The following is an 18,339-nucleotide window of genomic DNA, read 5'->3' on the forward strand; positions in this document are numbered from 1 at the left end:
GGATTACTTGAATCCTCGACATCATGGTTCATTCGATGAGATCATCGTGGAACATGTGGGAGCCAACATGGGTATCCAGATCCCGCTGTTGGTTATTTGTCGGAGAGTTGTATCGGTCATGTCTGCATGTCTCCCGAACCCGTAGGGTCTACACACTTAAGGTTCGGTGATGCTAGGGTTGTAGAGATACTAGTATGCGGTAACCCGAAAGTTGTTCGTAGTCCCGGATGAGATCCCGGACGTCACGAGGAGTTCCGGAATGGTCCGGAGGTGAAGAATTATATATAGGAAGTCTAGTTTCGGCCATCGGGAAAGTTTCGGGGGTCACTGGTATTGTACCGGGACCACCAGAAGGGTCCCGGGGGTCCATCGGGTGGGGCCACCTATCCCAGAGGGCCCCATGGCTGAAGTGGGGAAGGGAACCAGCCCCTGGTGGGCTGGTGCGCCCCCCTTGGGCCTCCCCTGCGCCTAGGGTTGGAAACCCTAGGAGTGGGGGGCGCCCCACTTGACTTGGGGGGCAAGTCCCCCCTAGGCCGCCCCCCCTTGAGATGGGATCTCTAGGGGGATGGCGCACCCCCTAGGCCCCCTATATAAAGAGGGGGGAGGGAGGGCAGCCGCACCCCTGCTCCTGGCGCCTCCCTCTCCCTCTGCAACACCTCTTCCTCTCGTAGAGCTTGGCGAAGCCCTGCCGAGATCGCTGCTACTTCCACCACCACGCCGTCGTGCTGCTGTATCTCCATCAACCTCTCCCTCCCCCTTGCTGGATCAATAAGGAGGAGACGTCTTCCCCAACCGTGCGTGTGTTGAACGCGGAGGTGCCGTCCGTTCGGCACTAGGATCATCGGTGATTTGGATCACGACGAGTACGACTCCCTCAACCCCGTTCTCTTGAACGCTTCCGCGCGATCTATAAGGGTATGTAGATGCACTCCTCTATCTCGTTGCTAGATGACTCCATAGATTGATCTTGGTGAAGCATAGAATTTTTTTATTTTCTGCAACGTTCCCCAACAGCAAGGCACGTATTGTATTGTTGCCATCGAGGATAACAAGATGGGTTTTTTTATCATATTGCATGAATTTATCCCTCTACATCATGTCATCTTGCTTAAGGCGTTACTCTGTTTTTAACTTAATACTCTAGATGCATGCTAGATAGCGGTCGATGAGTGGAGTAATAGTAGTAGATGCAGAATCGTTTCGATCTACTTGTCTCGGACGTGATGCCTATATACATGATCATTGCCTAGATATACTCATAACTATGCTCAATTCTGTCAATTGCTCAACAGTAATTTGTTCACCCACCGTAGAAAAGCTATGCTCTTGAGAGAAGCCACTAGTGAAACCTATGGCCCTCGGGTCTATTCTCATCATATCAATCTCTATCACTTTATTACTTGCTTTGTTTTTACTTTGCCTCTTAATTTTCTCTTTGCATCTATCTATCAAAAATACCAAAAATATTATTTATCATCTCTATCAGATCTCACTCTCGTAAGTGATCGTGAAGGGATTGACAACCCCTAATCGCGTTGGTTGCGAGTAGCTATCATTTTGTGCAGGTACGAGGGACTTGTGTGTGGTCTCCTACTGGATTGATACCTTGGTCCTCAAAAACTGAGGGAAATACTTATGCTACTTTGCTGCATCATCCTCTCCTCTTCGGGGAAATCCAATGCAGTGCTCAAGAGGTAGCAAGAAGAATTTCTGGCGCCGTTGCCGGGGAGGCTCACGCAAGCAAGTCAACAATACCAAGTACCCATCACAATCCCTATCTCTCGCATTACATTATTTGCCATTTGCCTCTCGTTTTCCTCTCCCCCATTTCACTCTTGCCGTTTTATTCGCCCTCTCTTTCCCAATCTCCTCCTCTCTTTCCCGTTTGCCTTTTTCCCGTTGCCTTTCTGTTTGCTTGTGTGTTGGATTACTTGTTGGCATGGCGCAAGATAATACCAAATTGTGTGATTTCTCGAATACCAATAATAATGATTTCCTTAGTACTCCAATTGCTCCTCTTAATAATGATGAGTCTTGTGAAATCAATACCACTTTGCTGAATCTTGTTATGAAAGATCAATTCGTCGGCCTTCCTAGTGAAGATGCCGCTACTCATCTAAACAATTTTGTTGATTTATGTGATATGCAAAAGAAGAAAGATACCGATAACAATATTGTCAAATTGAAGTTATTTCCGTTTTCACTTAGAGATCGTGCTAAAGTTTGGTTTTCGGCTTTGCCTAAAAATAGTATTGATTCTTGGAACAAGTGCAAAGATGCTTTTATCTCTAAGTATTTTACTCCCGCTAAGATCATCACTCTTAGGAATGATATTATGAATTTTAAACAACTTGATCATGAGCATGTTGCCCAATCTTGGGAAAGAATGAAATTGATGCTTCGCAATTGCCCTACTCATGGTTTGAATTTATGGATGATCATACAAATTTTTTATGCCGGATTGAATTTTGCTTCTAGAAATCTTTTAGATTCGGCCGCGGGAGGCACGTTTATGGAAATTACATTAGGAGATGCTACAAAATTGCTTGATAATATTATGGCTAATTATTCTCAATGGCACACCGAAAGATCTTCTAGTAAAAAAGTGCATGCTATAGAAGAAATCAATGTTTTGAGTGAAAAGATGGATGAACTTATGAAGATGTTTGCTAATAAAAATACTCCTCTTGATCCCAATGATATGCCTTTATCTACTTTGCTTGAGAATAATAATGAATCTATGGATGTGAATTTTGTTGGTAGGAATAGTTTTGGAAACAACGCTTATAGAGGGAATTTTAATCCTAGGCCTTATCCTAGTAATCCTTCTAATAATTATGGAAATTCCTACAACTACTCTTATGGAAATTTTAATAAGATGCCCTCTGAATTTGAGAGTAGTATTAAAGAGTTTATGAATTCACAAAAGAATTTTAATGCTTTGCTTGAAGAGAAATTGCTTAAAGTTGATGATTTGGCTAGGAACGTTGATAGAATTTCTCTTGAAATTGATTCTTTAAAGCTTAGATCTATTCCTCCTAAGCATGATATCAATGAGTCTCTCAAAGCCATGCGAATTTCCATTGATGAGTGCAAGGAAAGAACCGCTAGGATGCGTGCTTCCAAAGATGCCTTTATTAAAGCGTGTTCTTCCAATTCCTATGAAAATCAAGATGAAGATCTAAAAGTTATTGATGTGTCCCCCATTAAATCTTTGTTTTGCAATATGAATCTTGATGAAACTGAAGATGATCTTCCTTTACCTAGAAGGCGTTTTAAGAATTCGGAGTTTCTAGATCTTGATGATGAAATTGATGAAAGTGGGATTGAAAGAAATAAAACTCTAGATGTTGCCAAACCCACTATTTTGGATCTCAAGGAATTTAATTATGAAAATTGCTCTTTAATTGGTTGTATTTCCTTGTTGCAATCCGTGCTAGATTCTCCTCATGCTTATAGTCAAAATAAGGCCTTTACCGAACACATTGTTGATGCCTTGATGCAATCTTATGAAGAAAAAACTTGAGTTGAAAGTTTCTATCCCTAGAAAACTCTATGATGAGTGGGAACCTACTATTAAAATTAAAATTAAAAATTATGAGTTTCATGCTTTGTGTGATTTGGGTGCTAGTGTCTCTACTATTCCCAAAACTTTATGTGATTTGCTAGATTTCCGTGATTTTGATGATTGCTCTCTAAACTTGCATCTTGCGGATTCCACTATTAAAAAGCCTATGGGAAGAATTAATGATGTTCTTATTGTTGCAAATAGGAATTATGTGCCCGTAGATTTTATCGTTCTTGATATAGATTGCAATCCTTCATATCCTATTATTCTTGGTAGACCTTTCCTTAGGACGATTGGTGCAATTATTGATATGAAGGAAGGGAATATTAGATTTCAATTTCCCTTAAAGAAGGGCATGGAACACTTCCCCAGAAAGAAAATAAAATTACCATATGAATCTATCATGAGAGCCACTTATGGATTGCCTACCAAAGTTGGCAATACCTAGATCTATCCTTGCTTTTATGCCTAGCTAGGGGCGTTAAACGATAGCGTTTGTTGGGAGGCAACCCAATTTTATTTTGTGTTTTTTGTTTTTGCTTCTGTTTAGGAATAAATAATCCATCTAGACTCTGTTTGGATGTGGTTTTATCTTTTAATTAGTGTTTGTGCCAAGTAAAACCTATAGAATAACCTACGATGATAGTTGATTTGATTCTGCTGAAAAACAGAAACTTTGCGCACACGAATATAATTTTGTTAAATCACAGGAACGTCCTTTTACGTTGATTCTTTTTGCTTCTGTTCAATAAACAAATTGTCCAAGACTTCCTATTTTGGTAGAATTTTTAAAGTTCCAGAAGTTTGCGTTAGTTACAGATTGCTACAGACTGTTCTATTTTTGACAGATTCTGTTTTGCGGGTGTTGTTTGCTTATTTTGATGAATCTATGGCTAGTAAAATAGTTTATAATCCATAGAGAAGTTGGAATACAGTAGGTTTAACACCAATATAAATAAGGAATGAGTTCATTACAGTACCTTAAGTAGTTCTTTGTTTTCTTTCTCTAACGGAGCTCACGAGATTTCTGTTGAGTTTTGTGTTGTGAAGTTTTCAAGTTTTGGGTGAATTCTTTTGATGGATTATGGAACAAGGAGTGGCAAGAGCCTGAGCTTGGGGATGCCCATGGCACCCCCAAGATAATCCAAGGACACCAAAAAGTCAAAGCTTGGGGATGCCCCGGAAGGCATCCCCTCTTTTGTCCACTTCCATCGGTAATTTACTTGGAGCTATATTTTTATTCACCACATGATATGTGTTTTGCTTGGAGCGTCTTGTATTATTTGCGTCTTTGCTTCTTAGTTTACCACAATCATCCTTGATGTACACACCTTTTGAGAGAGCCATACATGAATTGGAATTTGTTAGAATACTCTATGTGCTTCACTTATATCTTTTGAGCGTGATAATTTTTGCTCTAGTGCTTCACTTATATCTTTTAGAGCACGGTGGTGGATTTGTTTAAAGAAACTATTGATCTCTCATGCTTCACTTATATTATTTTGATAGTCATTAATAGCATGGTAATTTGCTTAATGTTAATATACTTGGTATTCAAGATATGTGAAACTTTCTTTTGAGTGAATTGGATACTAAGATAAGTTTGATGCTTGATAATTGTTTTGAGATATGGAGGTGATAATATCAAAGTCATGCTAGTTGAGTAATTATGAATTTGAGAAATACTTGTGTTGAAGTTTGCAAGTCCCGTAGCATGCACGTATGGTTAAAGTTGTGTAACAAATTTGAAACATGAAGTGTACCTGGCTTGTGCATCCTTATGAGTGGCAGTCGGGGACAAGCGATGGTCTTTTCCTACCAATCTATCCCCAGCATGCACGTAGTACTTGATTTTTGATGGCTTCTAAATTTTTGCAATAAGTATATGAGTTCTTTTGATTAATGTTGAGTCCATGGATTATACGCACTCTCACCTTTTCGCCTTTGCTAGCCTCTTCGGTACCGTGCATTGCCCTTTCTCACCTTGAGAGTTGGTGCAAACTTCGCCGGTGCATCCAAACCCCGTGATATGATATGCTCTATCACACATAAACCTCCTTATATCTTCCTCAAAACAGCCACCATACCTACCTATCATGGCATTTCCATAGCCATTCCGAGATATATTGCCATGCAACTTCCATCATCTTCATCATGACATACATTACTTTTGTCATATTGCCATTGCATGATCATGTAGTTGACATCGTATTTGTGGCAAAGCCACCATGCATTATTTTTCATACATGTAACTCTTGATTCATTGCACCATCCCGGTACACCGCCGGAGGCATTCATATAGAGTCATATCTTGTTCTAAGTTTCGAGTTGTAATCCTCATGTTGTAATCAATAGAAGTGTGATGATCATCATTATTAGAGCATTGCCCAAAAAGGAAAAAAGAAAAAAAAAAGAAAGGCCAAAAAGAGAAAAAAAAGGAAGGCCCCAAAAAAAGAAAAAGAAAAAAGGGCAATGCTACTATCTCTTTTTCCACACTTGTGCTTCAAAGTAGCACCTTGTTCTTCATGTAGTGAGTCTCATATATTGTGCTTCAAAGTGGCACCTTGTTCTTCATGTAGTGAGTCTCATAAGTTGTCTTTTTATACTAGTGGGAATTTTTCATTATAGAACTTGGCTTGTATATTCCTACGATGGGCTTTCTCAAATGCCCTAGGTCTTTGTGAGCAAGCGAGTTGGATGCACACCCACTAGTTTTTTTTTGTTGAGCATTCATAGCTCTAGTGCATCCGTTGCATGGCAATCCCTACTCTTCATGTTGACATCAATTGATGGGAATCTCCATAGCCCGTTGATTAGCCTCGTCAATGTGAGACTTTCTCCTTTTTTCTCTTCTCCACACAATCCCCATCATCATATTCTATTCCACCCATAGTGCTATATCCATGGCTCACGCTCATGTATTGCATGAAGGTTGAAAAAGTTCGAGATTATTTGAGTATGAAACAATTGCTTGGCTTGTCATCGGGGGTATAGAAGTTGGGAAAATCTTTGTGTGACGAAAATGAAGCATAGCCTAACTATATGATTTTGTAGGGATGAAGTTTCTTTTGCCATGTTATTTTGAGAAGCCATGATTGCTTTGAAGTATTATTATTTTTGTGTCAATATGAACTTTTGTCTTGAATCTTTCGGATCTGAATATTCATATCACAATTAAGAAGATTTACATTGAAATTATGCCAAAGTATCACTCCGCATCAAAAATTCTTTTTTATCTTTACCTACTCGAGGACGAGCAGGAATTAAGCTTGGGGATGCCTGATACGTCTCCAACATATCTATAATTTTTAATTACTCCATGCTACTTTATATACTGTTTTGGACTATATTGGGCTTTATTTTCTACTTTTATATTATTTTTGGGACTAACCTATTAACCGGAGGCCCAGCCCAGAATTGCTGTTTTTGCCTATTTCAGTGTTTCGAAGAAACGAAATATCAAACGGAGTCCAAACGGAATGAAACCTTCAGAAATGTGATTTTCTCACCGAACGTGATCCAGGAGACTTGGACCCTACTCCAAGAAGTGCCAGAGGCGGTCATGAGGGTGGAGGGTGCGCCCCCCTGGGCGCGCCCCCCTACCTCATGGGCCCCCTGTTGCTCCACCGACGTACTCCTTCCTCCTATATATACCTACGTATCCCCAAACAATCAAGGAGGAGCCAAAAACCTAATTCCACCGCTGCAACCTTCTATATCCACGAGATCCCATCTTGGGGCCTGTTCCGGAGCTCTGCCGGAGGGGGCATCCACCACGGAGGGCTTCTACATCAACACCATAGCCCCTCCGATGAAGTGTGAGTAGTTTACTTCAGACCTTCGGGTCCATAGCTAGTAGCTAGATGGCTTCTTCTCTCTTTTTGGATCTCAATACAATGTTCTCCCCCTCTCTCGTGGAGATCTATTCGATGTAATCTTCTTTTTGCGGTGTGTTTGTTGAGACCGATGAATTGTGGGTTTATGATCCAGTTTATCTATGGAAAATATTTGAATCTTCTCTGAATTCTTTTATGTATGATTGAGTTATCTTTGCAAGTCTCTTCGAATTATCCTTTTTGGTTTGGCCAACTAGATTGGTAGTTCTTGCAATGGGAGAAGTGCTTAGCTTTGGGTTCAATCTTGCGGTGTCCTTTCCCAGTGACAGAAGGGGCAACAAGGCACGTATTGTATTATTGCCATCGAGGATAACAAGATGGGGTTTTTATCATATTGCATGAATTTATCCCTCTACATCATGTCATCTTGCTTAAGGCGTTACTCTGTTTTTAACTTAATACTCTAGATGCATGATGGATAGCGGTCGATGAGTGGAGTAATAGTAGTAGATGCAGAATCGTTTCGATCTACTTGTCTCGGACGTGATGCCTATATACATGATCATTGCCTAGATATACTCATAACTATGCTCAGTTTTGTCAATTACTCAATAGTAATTTGTTCACCCACCGTAGAAAATATATGCTCTTGAGAGAAGCCACCAGTGAAACTTATGGCCCCCGGGTCTATTCTCATCATATCAATCTCTATCGCTTTATTACTTGCTTTGTTTTTACTTCGCCTTTTACTTTTCACCTTGCATCTATCTATCAAAAATACCAAAAATATTATTTATCATCTCTATCAGATCTCACTCTCGTAAGTGACCGTGAAGGGATTGACAACCCCTAATCGCGTTGGTTGCGAGTAGCTATCATTTTGTGCAGGTACGAGGGACTTGTGCGTGGTCTCCTACTGGATTGATACCTTGGTTCTCAAAAACTGAGGGAAATACTTACGCTACTTTGCTGCATCATCCTCTCCTCTTCGGGGAAATCCAATGCAGTGCTTAAGAGGTAGCAGGGCCTCTGGCCTGATAGCACTAACCATCACGTGGGCATAGTATGGGCATTCTGCGTCGTATACATCAGCCGAAGCTTAATAGACGTCAGCGACTGAGCGGCGCGCGCTGGGTTGGACTGCGTAAGTACCTGCCTTTTTGAAGGAGGTAGCTAGGTCTGCTCACTGGCCGCATACGCAACGTGCAGGAGTTCCCGGGGAGATGGCCCATGACCCCTGGGGGCATAGGTTTAGTTCGGCGTGCTGACCTCTCTATATTAAGCCTAGGTCGGGTTGCGGCGTATTGTTTGGCCGAGGCCGGACATGACCCAGGAAAGTGTGTCCGGCCGGAGTTAATCGAGCGTGGTGGGTAAGTTGATGCACCCCTACAGGGAAGAAGACATTTATCGATAGCCTGTCCTATGGTAACGGACACTTGGAGTTGTATCCCGATCGATACAACTAGAACTGGGTACTTGAGATGAGAAATGGATATGAGAAATGGATAGTATGGCTCTGGGATTGCTTTCTCGTAGGGAGTCGAGAAAGGATCTCTGATCGAGGTTGATAACACTACTACTACTTTACTTTATGCTACTCTTATCTCTTCTGATGCTGCAAGATGCTTGGAGCTGCTTGAAGATGCTAGTCTTTGACAGGCTAGGCTTTCCCCTTCTCTTCTGGCATTCTGCAGTTCAGTCCACATATACTACCCATTTCATTGACACGGATGCATATGTAGTGTAGATCCTATCTTGCGAGTACTTTGGATGAGTACTCACGGTTGCTTTGCTCCCCCTTTCCCCCTTTCTTCTTCTTTCCGGTTGATGCAACTAGATGTCGGAGCCCAGGAGCCAGATGCCACCGCCGATGCCTACTACTACGTGGAGGCCGCCGACGACCAGGAGTAGTTAGGAGGCTCCCAGGCAGGAGGCCTTGCCTTTTCGATCGATGTTGCTTTTGTGCTAGCCTTCTTAAGGCAAACTTGTCTAACTTATGTCTGTACTCAGATATTGTTGCTTCCGCTGACTCTTGTGTTTTTGAGCTTATGATTCGAGCCCTCGAGGCCCTTAGCTTGTAATATAAAGCTTGTATTATTTTAATTTGTGTCTAGAGTTGTGTTGTGATATCTTCTCGTGAGTCCTTGATCCTGATCGTACACATTTGCGTGTATGATTAGTGTACGATTGAATCGGGAGCGTCACAATCCCGCAACTAACTCATTAGTCACAATGCTTGCAAGGCTTATAGTGATGTGCATTACCGAGAGGGCCCAAAGATACCTCTCCGATACTCGGAGTGACAAATCATAATTTCGATATATGCCAACTCAACAAACACCATCGAAGACACCTGGAGAGCATCTTTATAATCACCCAGTTACGTTGTGACGTTTGATAGAACACTAAGTGTTCCTCCGGTATTCGGGAGTTGCATAATCTCATAGTCATAGGAACAAGTTATGAAGAAAGCAATAGCAATAAACTAAACGATTATCGTGCTAAGCTAACGGGTGGGTCAAGTCAATCACGTCATTCTCTAATGATGTGATCCCGTTCATCAAATGACAACTCTTTGTCCATGGCTAGGAAACTTAACCATGTTTGATTAACGAGCTAGTCAAGTAGAGGCATACTAGTGACATTCTGTTTGTCTATGTATTCACACATGTATTAAGTTTTCGGTTAATACAATTCTAGCATGAATAATAAACATTTATCATGATATAAGGAAATATAAATAACAACTTTATTATTGCCTCTAGGGCATATTTCCTTCAGACACGATGGAGACGTATCACTTAGCGAAGCGCTGTCGATGCTCCACCATCACCATCACCACCACGGCATCGTGTTGGTTTTGATCCCATCTACTTCTCCTCTCCCGCTTGCTGGATCAAGAAGAAGGAGATGTCATCGAGCCGCACGTGTGCTAAACTCGGAGGTGCCGTCCGTTCGGCACTAGATCGGTTGGATCGTGATAGGATCACAAAGAGTACGACTACATCAACCGCGTTGATAAACGCTTCCGCTTGGTGATATATAAGAGTATGTAGATGCTCCCCCCCTCTCGTAGCTATGCATCTCCATGGATAGATCTTGCGTGTGCGCATAATTTTTTTGTTTTTCATGCAACGTTCCCCAACAATGAGCTCCAGCGACGAGATAAGCCTCCATCTTCTCTGATGCGACACGACAACCAACCCGTGCCCTCCTTCTTTGACAGTTCCACATCTAGCGCCAATTATTTTATCACTGTGTTGTACTTTGGGTAATTAGGACTGCCCGAACCCAAATTTTCGGGCGCCCGAATTGTGTGGTAGCTATTTTTTTCTAGAAAATTTAGGATGCCAATTTACCCGCCCCAAATTTTTGGGTAAAGTTGAACGCCCATGCTGAGATGGAGGGGGAAGGGATATGGTTGACTTTTTTGTGGGAGGTGAACGACACGAGAGGGGCGTGAAAACGTTTCACAGGTTGCCTCTACGTCGCGTGCGCGCGGTGCCTATGTGTGTGAGATTTTCGCGGCGGCGCAGAGCCTCGTTTGGAAGGAATATTCCCAGCACCCGGGTAGTAATATTCTTGCTCACTCACGAACCAAACGACTAGCGTCCAGGCAAAAGATAGCTACCCTTGTTCCAGGTGAGATAGCCCAGCAACCAAACGCACTAAATCAAAGAACCTCACTTCCATTCCTTCGATTTTTCTGTACTTTTCTTTCAAAATAAAATGCAGATGAATCTTCAGAGAAAAATCCTAAAAAAATCTAAACCTACAAATGAAACGATCAACATAGTTTCTTTCCCTCTTTAAATTAATTAAAGAACCCTCACTTCCCGCACACCAACAATTGAATAGTATTCAATAGTTTCCATTCCTATGATTTACCTACACTTTCCTTTCTCGTTCCTATGTTTTATATCATTCCAATGATACATTTTACCCGCGTTCCAAACAGCACCCAGGGCCAGTTCTTTTGTGGCCCCTCCATATCTTCCAAGAAAATCTGGCAAAAAGAAAATGATATCTTCCGCGAAAAGATTCACCCCTCGCCCGGGACCCGGGGGTGTCAGCCTCCGCAACCCGGCCGCGCCCCCCGCCGTGCTACACACAAACCAGTATAAAAGGGGCTGCTACGGTCACGCGCCTGCATGCACCAGCACCAGTACCTTTACCAGACCTGACCCGACCTGCAGCGGAGGCCCCACCTCCCCCCCCGCGGTGCCCGTCACGAAGCCGGTTCCCTGACGGTGCCGCGAAGGCCGTATCCGACCCCAATGGAGGCAGAGTACCCCCAAATAAACCCTCTCCTCCTCTGCTCCAGGCGCCGGAAAAGGGAGGAGGACGAGGGAGGGCTCGAGCTGCTGCTGTCCATGGATCTCGACGAGGAGGAGACGCGCTCGGAGCAGCAGGCGCCGCCTCGGGTTCCGGTACATCTCCCCTCCCTACCTCCCTCCCGCGCCTCCGTCTCTTGGGTTTCTTGGGCGAGTTCTTGGCGGGGTGGAGTTCTTGGCGGGATGGGCACGGTGAAGGCCGCGCGATCTTGGGTGTGGGGCGGAGTTCTTGGCGGCGGGATGGGCGGGGTAAAGCGAGGATTTGCTCCTGGGATCGGGCGGTGGGCGCGCTCTTTCCGGATTCTTTGCGTGGGGGTTAGCATCTTAGCGGGGCGTTCTTGGCTGGAAAGGGCGCCGCGATGGTGCGCTGGTTCGTGGGCATTGGCGCGTTGTGCTAGAAATTGCAGTTCTTGATGCTTCTTTACTCGCCAACTTTGTGTATGGAGTGATTCTTTACTTGTACACCCGCATGATGGGTGATTGGGGAATCCGCCTGGCTGGAAGTATACCTTGCGGAAGACGAGTTCTTTGACCTAGGTTTTAATCCATGGGTTCTTTCAAATAAGGGTTCGTCTTTATTGCTGTTGGCAGCACGAGATTTCAAGGGGGGAAATAGGCTCCGTAGATCTGTTAAGGTCCAAAGATTTTGTAGATCCCAGCAAAGGAAGTGCCTGTTATTGTTTCTTTGTGTGAGATTCTTGCCAACATACTTGAAACTGAAGGATTAGCGTTTACCACGGTATGTTGTAGCCTCTAGGTTTGCATTTGAGAGATTCTGTCTGTATGAACATTGATGGCCATGAGAGGTTTAGGTGCCATCTGTAGCCTCGTCTACATGAAGCTCTTTATGTTCTTACAATGCCTTGCTCGTGCTAGGCGTGTATGGTTATCGGTTGATTGGCAGAAAAGCAGTACTGTATCTTGGGAGAAGTTTGGAGGGAGGCTGCCAGGTGCTCTGCAAAACACCGTAATGGCTGAAACCTACATGCTGTCAACTTGTTATTGACAACATCAATACTCTTTTGTTTTCCTTCTGATAGATGCTCAATTATTCGTAATTGTGTGCCCTCTGGTGTCAAATATGATTGAGAGATGTCTTTGAACTTCAGAAAGACGTCTATGGTTTCATCTGGAATACATTTTTGTGCCGTATTTTTTCTCACATTGATCCTTTTTCGAATAAGCACCCATGATTATTAGTCTTTAGACTTTTCTGCTCAGGCCGTTGGTTTATACTTTGTGTCCAAATCATCGATAGGTTGATAATTATATGAAGTGTAAAACAATCAGTCGTAGCATTTGTATTCATCTGCCCATGAAAGACTGTTCTTCTTTGGTCAGAACCTCTGTGTTTATGATTTTCCATGAATAGAAAAGTAAAACGTAAAATGAAGTCTGACAACTACATTTTCTTCAAAATCACAGGACAAGCTGAAAGCAGTGTCACAAGAGCTTGGACATGACATCCGGATATTTACAAGCACAACATTTGAGCTAATGACTAGCAAATTGTCCAAGGCAGATCAGGGTAAATCTTTTTACTTACTTTTGCTTTACTCAATTCTATTATGTGTCTTTATGGTAATTGCATTGTGACATGAAAGCATGATTCATGCAGAGGAAGACGATGACTTTTATGAGCTTCAGCCTAGTGATTATTACAAGTTGATTTCAAATAGGCTTGCAGGTTACTTAAATACTCTCTTAATATTGTCTGGGAACATTTACATTTATTACTTAAACATCCTACTTGGCATTGTCCAAGCTTTCTAATTTCTTAACTGTAACCATGTTTAAAATTTGACACCTTGCAGAACAATCGAAAGTTCTGAAGACTCGTAAAATAAGGGAAGCAGAACTTGCTGCTCAACGAGCAAGGCTAACAAAGGTAGGAAAGAATATGATGCACTATGCTATTGTTTAATTATTATGATTATGTAGGAGTGGCATAGCCCTTGTACTAATACTACTTTTCATCTTCTAGCTCATTGTATTTTGCTTATTGATTTTATCTAGCCTTATGTTAACAGTACCTCCGGACATGTTCTATGGGAAAATTTGTTTCGTAGAATAAATATATCTGCAAAGTCTAGCTGCTGGCATGTGAAATCCTATGAAGAAATACTTCAAATGATGCACATAGTTTGGATTATTTATATTTCAAAGTAGCTTCTTTTGCCTTTCCTTATTAATTCAGATTACTAATTTAGTAGTAGAAAGTTCCCTGTCTCATCCTCATTTAATTGGTTTATTTGTCCGTCCCTCTCTGAATCTAGTTTCAGGGCAAATTCCATTTTGTTGCTAACCTTCTTAACTGTAGGCAGTGGCGAGGGTTCGATTCCCTGATGGTTACATTCTTGAGGCTGAGTTCCATCCATCAGAGACGGTACATAGTCTGGTGGATCTTCTCATGAAAGTAATTGCTAGAAAAGACCTGCCATTCTATCTTTGTAAGTCCCACTTCTCTTTTCAGATGATGTAGAGTTTGACAAGTAATATTTTCCTCTCCTCGTTTCCTGTTCACCAGTTCCTTTTATTTCACCCTGGTTCGGTTAAGATTGGCTCAGTGTTACCAATGATAAAACATTTGTGTATGAGTAGCAAACGTATATGTTGACAATCATGACAAACAGGAAAACAACTAGTGTCCTATAAATAGTTCGATGGTCTAGCATCATGTGAACAAAATTTCAGTGCTCTGAGCAAAGGGTTTTACATATTTTTATTAATCGATTGTTATGAAGTGCTATAAATTAATCAAAACAGTTTGGCATGCAACTATTCACAGCACCGACTTGTTGAGCTCCCAAGTACCCAAATGTGAAAGTGCTCTGATTGTGTGGTCTTTTGACAAGCTTGGTCACATTATCGTTTTCTTGTGCCCTTGATTTGAATATCACCAGTGTCCAAATTGTTGTCAGCTTGATGTTGCATGTTTTAGATAGAATATCTGCCCTGGAACCCATATTCCATATTACCTTTGCTTGAACTTGTAAAAGTCTGAGGATCCTCTAGTATCCATCAATTGAACTTTTCAGTTTTCACTTGGGATTTTCATAGATCATCTGTAGTCGTGTATTAGAGATGTACCAGTTACAACATCTTAATATCATTTTTATTGACTCCACAACAGACACAGTTCCTCCAAAGAAGCGAATAATGGACACCTCGCAGGACTTCTACACAATTGGCTTTGTTCCTGGAGCTAATGTCTTCTTTTCTTATGATCTGCCAGAAGGTATGTATTATCTTAAAAACTAGCATCATGACGAGGAAATAAGCTATATTTACTTCTTAGCTTGAGTTTTATAGCATTTTATTTTTGCATGTCTTGACAAAAATGCATTTTCCATGTATATAAAGTTGTGTTTCTGGTGCATTCAAAGACGGTCACACATCATGATTACCTATTCTATTTCAGCATTTGACTCTTGTTAGTCATATGCATATTCATGAGCTTGCCATAGGGCATTGAACAACGCAATTCATTCTTGTTAATGTTAAATCAATGTTGTTGGTTCAGATATCGACATGTTTTTAGAGGTATTCACGTGTGGCATGCAGGGTCGGAGTTAAATACAGATGCTGTAAAATCCGGACCATATCTCCGTGAAGAAATTCGAACTTTGGATGGACTGTCACTTCAGTCGGAACCTTCTGACCAACCTGATGATTCAAAGACAAATTCTGATTCAGCTCATCAGTCTTATGCATTCCAATCTGATTCTGCACCAGCAGCAGCAAATAAGAAATCAGCCAAACCAAAGTGGTTCAAAAGGTACAGTTGCTTCTAGTGTCTTAGTGTTAGGAAAGATCATTTGAATTTTGTTCATAATTGATCAGCTTTGTTAATGTTGTTGATGAATAGCCAACCATTTCTTGGGTTTTGTGCTGGATTAAATGAAACCATCATTTTATTGCTGACTTGTCCCTTTGTAGAGTTTTATTTAGAACGAGGTAGTTCATAGAGAAGCTAATAAAATTATCCCAACAACAGTCTAACTGTGAGGATAGTCCATTAATATATAAAAAAAATCCTCTCCAGATAGTATTAACAACTGAGCAATGAGCTAGTTTTAGGAGCTCACTGAATTATCTGCAGAATGATAGCTTTCCAAGTAGTAGCATTTTACTTGCTAATTACACAGATGTGGAAGTAGCTAGTTGCAGGTTCGTATGTGTTGACACAAATATGCCAGAAGAATATTCTCTGTTGCCTGCTTGCACCTTTTTCTGCTGGAGCATCCTTTCTTTTGTGCTAGATAATGACAGTCTATCTAACCTTTTGCAGGTGAGAGCATCAGAGCGTCAATAGTGCAGCACCAGCGCGCAATAGCACTTGATTAGGCCTCTCAGCAATCCCAATGCATGATTGATCAGATTTCATGGTTCAACGACTTCAGCCATGCCGCCGTAGTAGGACAATTCATCCTATGTTGCATAGGAGTTGTCGAACCGTCGGAATTAGATCTCATATGTTCCTGGTGGTAGCATGTAAATTTGGCGTGTCAAACTGCTTTGTTGGGTGGGTATTGGTTAACCCACCTCTCAGATATCTGTAAAAGGCCCCATAGAAACGGAGGAAATGACAGGGCCCATGTTGTTTATACTGATATACAGTAGCATCTTCGTGGGAAGATGGCTTGAGTTGACCGGAAAATTACCAATAAAGCATGTTGGCTTCAAACTTTAGTTACTACTCCTGTTTGCATTATGTTATCCTGTTTGCGCGGGATGATGTCATCGCTTTGTTTTGCTTTTCTGCAGCAAATTCTTATGATGTTCCCTCGTGAGAAACTAGTAAAGATTATGAGTGTTGCAGCGATGGTAAGTCGCAAAGTAGCATGCATTTTCAGTGGCCAGTGGGCGTGGGGCAGCAAGATGGTGCTGAGTGGATGCTTTTGACGGGAAGGTCTAAAATATCTGCATAATCGCAGCCTCACAGGCTTAGTGTATTTGCTAATAACATAAAATATCTCCCTCGTTTCGCTAAGGGACACACGGGGCTGCTATGGATGAGAGGCGGCTGCTTTGCCAATGTCCCTGTCGCCGGATGCTTCTGCTCCAGGCCAACTTCACCACGACTTCAAATGGATGTCCGGTTTGGCTGGATTTTGTCCTTTTGAGGCGGCAATGGGTTCGCCCATCCCTTTGAGGCGGCAATGGGTTCGCCCGTGTTTGTTCTTGTCTGTTGGATCGTGCGTGCACCTACCGCGCGGTCGCACCCCAAATCATGTCCGTGTTGGATCGTGCGTGCGCCTACCGCGCGATCGCACCCCAAATCATGTCCGCATTGGACGTGATTAAAAAACAAACAGAAAAACGTAAATAAAATGACTAAAAAAGTAAATAAACACGGTTAAGAAAACATAAAACATTAGTTAGGGGTCACGGCCACAAAACGGCCGAGTTTAACAGTTCACTTAACGGTCTAGTGCTATAATTAACATAAAAAAACGCCGCCCGCACGTTCCTGCCGCGTCCCTCGATGCCATGGCCGTCGTCGTCTTCAGTGTCCGTCGGTGTCGTCGTCGTCGCTTACGAGGTCGACGTAGGCCGGCGGCGTCCAGAGGTGGGACGGCGGCGCGTGGTACACGGGGGCGGGCTGGAAGGCCGGAGGTGCCTGCACCACCTCCTCCCGTGGCGAGGCCTCCCGCTCCGGTGACCGCGGCGGCGTGGGGCACCAGTTCACGCTCCCCATGGCGTCGGCCATCTCCGGAGCTGTGCACGACCAGCTCCACTGCTGGCCCACCAGATCCGGGTGGAACGCGGCCACCGACGCGTCCTCCATCGCCTCCTCCGTCGCCACCATATCCAGCTCGGGGATGGCAACGTCGCCGGCCGCAGAGAGGGCCATCGTCTCCTCTAGGCCCCGCCATTGGCGCTCATCATGTGTGTTCATGGAGTCCTCCATGACACGCTGCATGAGCCGGGCCTCCTCCGCTGTCATGCGAGGAGGTGGAGGTGGTGACGGAGACGGGGAAGGCGACGGCGTGGGCGTGAGGCCGCGCACCTGTGTACGCCCGCGCACCTCCCGACGTCGTGCCGGCGAAGTAGGACGCGCGGAGCGTGTCGTGCTTGTCCTGGAGCCAGGTGCCTCGGGGGCGTACCTATTGTCGAAGTAGAGGTCGTCGGGGAGGAGGCGGCGGCGGCGCTCGATCTCATCGCGGCGCACACGGCCGCTCGTTGGCACCGGTGGGATCGGGACCCGGTCGGCGGAGAGGTGCCAATTGTTGGGGAGGTGGACGTTACTCCACGGGACCGGCGTCCTCGTCTCCCAGTAGCGCCGGCACACATCGACACTGAGGTACTGCCGGTCGCGCTCGCCGGTGGGCCTAGGGGCGATGGTGAAAGGGGCAGGCACGGGGGCGATGCGGCCTCCTTTTTCACAGAGCAGCGGCGGCGTTCCGACGAGGAGCCAGCCTCGCGGTCGTGCTTCCCCTTGCGGCCGTAGTCCCACAGGCCCATGGCTGCGAGGCGGCCAGCCGGCGAGTTCGAGGCCAGGGTTTGGGAGTGGCGGGTTTCGAGGAGGCCGCAGGATGGAGTGGGGAGTGTGGACGACGATCGGTCCACGACTTCCGCATTTAAGAACGACCGTGAT

The 18,339-nt window shown here is 43.8% G+C and overlaps 1 protein-coding gene across 1 annotated transcript; it reads left to right on the forward strand.

Annotated features, from left to right (window-relative positions):
- The first annotated feature begins 11,545 nt into the window (after window positions 1–11,545).
- LOC123045807 (plant UBX domain-containing protein 1) lies at window positions 11,546–16,434 on the forward strand. The gene is made up of 8 exons (XM_044468982.1): window positions 11,546–11,834; window positions 13,164–13,266; window positions 13,357–13,425; window positions 13,553–13,626; window positions 14,059–14,188; window positions 14,872–14,976; window positions 15,303–15,516; window positions 16,030–16,434. Exons 1-8 carry the CDS (start codon window positions 11,682–11,684, stop codon window positions 16,031–16,033), a joined length of 852 nt encoding a protein of 283 aa, XP_044324917.1. The 5' UTR covers window positions 11,546–11,681; the 3' UTR covers window positions 16,034–16,434.
- Window positions 16,435–18,339: the final 1,905 nt, after the last annotated feature.

Source organism: Triticum aestivum, chromosome 2B (genome assembly GCF_018294505.1).
Source record: "Triticum aestivum cultivar Chinese Spring chromosome 2B, IWGSC CS RefSeq v2.1, whole genome shotgun sequence".
NCBI classification, from domain to species: Eukaryota; Viridiplantae; Streptophyta; class Magnoliopsida; order Poales; family Poaceae; genus Triticum; species Triticum aestivum.

Excerpts from the sequence above, each read along its gene's own strand:
- LOC123045807 (XM_044468982.1), top strand. The coding sequence starts at position 11,682 with ATGGAGGCAGAGTACCCCCAAATAAACCCTCTCCTCCTCTGCTCCAGG. Across the intron at positions 13,426-13,552 it reads GATTTCAAATAGGCTTGCAG|AACAATCGAAAGTTCTGAAG; the intron begins GTTACTTAAATA and ends GACACCTTGCAG. Across the intron at positions 14,977-15,302 it reads TTCTTATGATCTGCCAGAAG|GGTCGGAGTTAAATACAGAT; the intron begins GTATGTATTATC and ends TGTGGCATGCAG.